We start from the raw sequence: 6206 nt of genomic DNA, 5'->3' as shown, positions 1-6206 counted from the left end.
GCAGTGGCGCAAACGGAATTTCCAAATTCTTTCTCAATCAAAAAGTCAATTTTTCCCCTATTAAAATATGCGAGGGCAAACTTGTCTTTTTGCTAAAAGATATTAATTCTACTTTTTAGATATTTTATTTCTTTTTAGATATTTTATTTTGGGTTATTACAAGAATGCTCTAAAGATATGATTAAGGATGAATCAAAAGTACCCACTGCCTTGCTAATTGGAACCTATGGATTGTACATCAATAAATGTAACAAGAAGAACAAATGACCATTTCTCACCCATGTGATGGCTATATAAGGCACTCTAAAGACCATTTATCTCTAGGGTTTGAGCCTCCTAAGTTTGGTGTGAAGTTGAGAGAGAGGAGAGATTATCTCTCTCCACTAATTGCTAAAACCGGTCCTAGAGGAGAGGGAGAGAACCTCATCTCTTCTTGGTTATCTTTTTCACGTCTTTTCTAAATTTGGTGTGTATGAGCTAGAGGATATCTACTTTGGTATCTTTGTGAGGAATCTATGAAGACTAAGCAAGGAAGAAGGCATTTCCAAAAGTGAAAACTTAAAGACCATCCAAGAATGCTTCAAGGGTAAGAAAGTCTCATCATTTCTCTAGGATTTTGATTTGTTGGGCATAAACAAGATTAGACATTGAAAGATACTTGGGAAAATTGGATAGTATAGGCTCAAGATGACTTAAAGTTTCGCTTCTACCTCTCTTGAATAGTTGATTCATGTATGTTGTGGCCTAAGATTCAATTAATTTAATTTATATATATGTTTCCTTCACGAGCATCCTGACCTCCTAGGTTCTCATCTCCTTCTTATTTCTCTCTTCCTTTGGTGTGTATGAAATTAAAGGCCATATATTTGGGTGGCTCTTTTTAGGGAATCATTTAATGAAGGCCCTTTATGAGTGATCATCCTTTACCTTTTCTCAAAGTGGTGCTTCAAAGGTAAAGGAGTTTCTTCTTTCTTTAGTAGTGATTAGAACTTCAATCCTTTAGGCTTAAAAGATGAGGGAAAAAGATTGGTTTTTGAACTCTTGGTTTTGATTTCAAGCTTCCGTTGTCATAATGTTGATTTCAAATAATTTTTCAAATGTAAGGTTCTCTTCACAAACTTCTAATATTTCAAGATTTTTGGTTTGATCAACTTATATGGTCATACAATAAGGAATCTCTTCCATACTAAATTAAAATAAGTTTTCTTATATGGATTTTGAAGCCTATTAGGAGACCACTTAAAACTTATCTCTACTAGAAAGTAGCGGAGGTTTGGATGGGTTTGACTTCAATATTCTTTTGTGGGTGACTAGAATAAAGACAATTAAGGTGAGAATTGGAATGTAGGGTCAGAAACGAAATGCAGAACTTAACTTTTACAATATGGGATCATATTATCAAATACCCCATGTGATAAGGGGCTTACTACTTAAGCAAAAAATGTGGATAACCATTTTCTAGTTAGTTTTGTGGTAATGTTTGCAAGAGCAAGTCACGATAAAAAGACATTTCTTTTTATTGTTATTTGCATATACATTAGTGTGATGTTTGAGCTGGCCTAAACATGTAAACTTTTTATCTTTTTGACAATGGATGGTGGATCAAACTTGAAACTTCTTATAATATTAGGAAGAGAAGAACTGCTGGACTAAAAGTTAGTTGGTTAGCCTACTAGACTTCATTGACTATAGTTATATGTGCACTATTGGATTTGGGATATGTCACAAGATTGGTTTGGAGATATAATGTAAATTAGTCTTTAGCATGCACAATAGTTGTCTCTTGGAAGCATTGTAGACCTTGGATCATACTAAATAGCCGTGTTCTCTCTAGGGCATGAATCTAAGGTGTATTCATGAAAGCATGTGAGTGTACGTCAAAGGATCTCTAACTTCAATAAAGAATGAGAATGCTTTGACGATATGACTCGGTAGTCTTTGGCCAAAGCATTGAGCATGATTAAGAATGTAGAGATTCTGATTGTGCTCTTATGAGTCCTATAAGCTGAGGATTCGCATTTGGAGCTTGATATGAATTTTGTGCCTTTATAGTGTGATCAAGAGCATTGACTAAGAGAATGATTGTATTACATTGTAATTCCAACTTAATAGGTTCTCAACCTCCTTCTATATTGGCTTGGGTAATCGTGACATGTTGCTAGACACAGTCACAATTTCTGGAAGCCCTAGGGACATATCGTAACTAGGTGCTTATAAAATGGAGAATTAAAAATGGGTTTTAATTCACAATCAATCAAGGAAGAGTTTGGATCACCCAGTGTCTTGCTGATTAGAACCAAATATATCGCACACTCCTGAGGTCGTTGGATGGAAAAAGAAAATAGTGATGACGTGCATGAATTAATTAGTTTAATATAGAGTAAATAATTAAGCGAATGCAAATGGTTAGGTTCAGGCCTCAAGAAGAAATCCGGGTTCAATGTCCATTGGGCTTGGACCTATTGGGCATTTGACATTAAGTAAGCATGAGAAGGATGACCACTTAAACCTAAGGGAGAGTCTATAGTGAGTGGGAAGTTATAAGGGGTGTTTTGAGGGGTATGTAAGAGCCGTTGGATTTCATCCAACGGTGAGTTTTTAAAAGAGGGTGCATGTAGAATCGGGTTGAAATCTAACCCGTTAGAAACCCAACTTCAGTTTTTCCCCTCTTTCCCTCTCTGTGAAAAACTGAAGAACACAATCCTCTCTTTTTGAATGTAAAGCAAACCCACAATTAGAAGGATCCAAATCTCCCAAACCGTATAGTCACTCGATTGTCATTAGCTCGTTGGGAGGCTTGCGATCTATGGTAACCTGGGTATTACGAAGAATGTCTCTTACCTAGCTGTTGCCCTGTTTTGATTCTATGGCTCAAGTGAAAACCCCTTCTTTTTTTCATTCAGCTGACAAGATTCCAGATGAAAGCAAAGTAGCATATCTCTTTTTGTAGCTAGAAGCCGCAGCAGCAGTTGTTCCTCGATTTTGGTAGAGATGGAGTCTCAAATACCAAAGAGTCTTCTCTAATGTCCACCACATTCTTTCCAGCTGACTGACTTCAGAGGTCCCGATTGATTTTGAGAGGTAAGTTCACTTGCTAGATTGATTTTATTGGGTTTGGTTTATTTTTTTTGAGGGTGGGAAATTCGTCATTTGTGGCATCAATAATGCGTCATTTTTGGAATCAATAATGTGTCATTTCCTTATGAATATTCAATATACTTAGTTCATTGTTGTTGGTCGGTGTGGAAAATCATGAAATGTAGGTAAAAGAACCTAAACTTAGGCTTAATGACATTAGGAGTAAGCATTTGGAGAGGATATTGGGTGAAGTTCTGTAATTGGTGGTTTGAATTACATTTGTGTTCTTAGTTGAACATATTGGTTCTAATGTTATTTTGAACAGATTATTTGACAAGAGATGACGGAACTTATGAAATTTTGCTGCGTTTTGTGTAATTGGAAGTTAGGCTATGCGTATTTTGTGTCAATTTGGGCAATGTTTTGTGTAAGTGGAATGCATTGATATGTTGTGATGCAATAATGACTGATTAATGAATGAATAATTGCTATGCAGTACTATAGAAGTGGATCAATAATATAGTTAGATAAAATGTCAGGGGGCTCAGACAGTGATGAATGTGCAACAGCTAATGGGAGGGTTTATATTCCTGAAGTAAGAAATGAGGAAACACCAGCAGTTGGGATGATGTTTGACTCGCTTGACCTCGTTTACAATTTCTATAATAGATATGCATTCTTAGCTGGCTTTGGTATTCGACTTCATTCCAGCTTTTGGGGGAAAAAAAAGAAAGAGATTTTGAGGAAAGAATTTGTATGTTGCAAACAAGGTGCATACAGGAGGGATGAAACTCGGGAGAGAAAAAGACAACGGGGAATAAGTAGATGCAATTGCAAAGCTAAGATTGTGGTTGTGAAGACAAATGGGAGCAAGAAGTATACCATATCTCTTTTTGCAGAGGGACACAATCATAAGATGACACCCTCCGAAAGAATGCATTTATTGAGATCACACCGTCATATTTCAGATTCTACAAAAGTACTCACAAAAAAGTTGGGTTCAGTTAATATTCCCATTCATCAGAAGGTAAGTATTTTTGAGGTGCAATCCGGAGGAATGGATAAAATTGGTTTTATCAAAAAAGATATCTACAATCTTGAATGTAGTGTGAATGGGAAGTTGAGGAACCACGATGTTGAACTAGTGACCGAGTATTTTATGGCTGAACAGAAAAAGAATGAGGCTTTTTATTTCAAGATTGAGGGAGATGGCCATGACAGGTTTAGTCGATGTTTTTTGGCAGATGCAACTTCTAGACGGGCGTATGGGTTTTATGGAGATGTTGTTGTATTCGATACCACATTCAACACGAATCGATACGAGTTGACATTTGCACCAATGTTGGGAGTTAATAACCATGGTCAGACAATTGTTTTAGCATGCGCATTTTTGAGTAAGGAAACGACTGAGTCGTTTGTTTGGATGTTTGAGGAGTTTAAGAAAGCCATGCCAGGGGGGGAACCTAAAACGATCATTACAGATCAAGATGCGGCAATGGCCATAGCGATTTCAATAGCCTTCCCCACTACATTTCATCGACTTTGCATATGGCACATCACATCAAAGTTCTCTGTTAAGTTACCACGTGACGCTTATAATGAGTATTGGCGTGAATTTCAGAAAGCCATATGGGATACTGACAATAAGGATGAGTTTGATGCAAAATGGAATATTGTGGTTACAAAGGCTGGTTTGACTGACCATCCATGGCTAAGTTCAATGTTTGATTTAAGGGAATCTTGGGTTCCAACCTACGCACGACAATTTTTTGCCGCTGGAATGTCAAGCAGCCAAAGAGCGGAAGGTTCTCATGGTTTTTTCAAGCAATACATATCAAGGAGAAATTCGTTGATGGATTTCATAATACGATTTGAGAGGGCACTTTCTCATCAACGTGAAAAAGAGTTAGTTGTTGATCACGTAGATGCATTTGAAGTGGCTCAATGTCTTCTACCGATGCCAATGAACAAACAAATGGCTACCTTGTACACAAGGACAATGTTTCAAAAGTTTGAGCAAGAACTAATAGAAAGTACAGCATGTTTCCTAGAGCTCAAAACAGAGGATGCTTGTAAAGTTGTCTTTAACGTGAGCGAAAGGAAAAATTGGGAAACAAGAGTGGCAGAAGTCGGATATGTCAAAGATTCTGACCACGCATCGTGTAGCTGCAAAAGATTTGAATTTGTTGGAATTATTTGCAAGCACATCCTAGCATTGTTCAGAAGGGACCAGATTGAATATATGCCCGAAAAATATATTTTGAAGAGGTGGAAGAAAACTGCGAAATGTGGATTGGTGTCGATGCAAATGGCAAAGAAATTAAAGACTGTGTAGATCCTGGCCTTCTAATAAAGCGGAGTACAATGTCTCGACTTGCTTCAGATGTGGTTGAGGATGCATTAATGAGTGAAGAAGGATGTGAGGTACTGTCAGAGACTCTAAAAAGTTTGCAGGTGAAGTTGAAGTTGTTGAAGGATGGACCAAGTAATAACGAAGTTGGAGGGTCCAGCTCTCAAACACAATATATGAAAGACCCTAAGAGAGTGAGGTGCAAAGGAAGGTCGAAAGGAGTAACGGGAGCAAAGGAAAAGGCAATGAAGCGAGGGATTAGACACGGTCGGGAGTGTGGACACATTGGTCATGATAGAAGACAATGCCCAGCCTTGAACACACCGTAAGATGCTAACACTATTTGTAATAGCATCTAAAATTTGAATAGGTAAAATTTTTATGTGCTTGTGTTTGATGTTTATGCAGGACATCACCGTCGAACAACAACGAATCAACTCCAATACATCGTAGTGACCCATTATTCGACGATTTTGACAGGATGCACGGACCAAGTGAATGATTTATATTTGTATTAGACGAAATGTGGTTGTTATGAAGATTAATGATCATGTGAACTTTTATAGATTCAGTTTTTGAATATTGTTGTGTTTTTGTTCATGTCCACCGATGAGCTCTTACTATGTCCACTGGTAATTGAAATGAAAATTTGCTTGGTTTCATTCGTCCATGAAATTTGGAGACATGTTAATTTTACGTCTTCTCCCTATTTATAAATTTTCAAAGACATTTGATAAAGTATGAAATTTTGAGTTATGTGAAGAAGCAATGACTTTTA

The 6206-nt window shown here is 37.2% G+C and overlaps 1 protein-coding gene across 1 annotated transcript; it reads left to right on the top strand.

Moving 5' to 3' along the window:
* The first annotated feature begins 4614 nt into the window (after positions 1-4614).
* LOC117632742 lies at positions 4615-5953 on the top strand. The gene is made up of 3 exons (XM_034366305.1): positions 4615-4794; positions 5439-5753; positions 5837-5953. Exons 2-3 carry the CDS (start codon positions 5443-5445, stop codon positions 5928-5930), a joined length of 405 nt encoding a protein of 134 aa, XP_034222196.1. The 5' UTR covers positions 4615-4794; positions 5439-5442; the 3' UTR covers positions 5931-5953.
* The last annotated feature ends 253 nt before the right edge of the window (positions 5954-6206 follow it).

Source organism: Prunus dulcis, chromosome 6, assembly GCF_902201215.1.
Source record: "Prunus dulcis chromosome 6, ALMONDv2, whole genome shotgun sequence".
Lineage (NCBI taxonomy): Eukaryota > Viridiplantae > Streptophyta > Magnoliopsida > Rosales > Rosaceae > Prunus > Prunus dulcis.
Note: the sequence above shows the minus strand (reverse complement) of the source record. Positions and strands in the feature narration are given on the sequence as shown.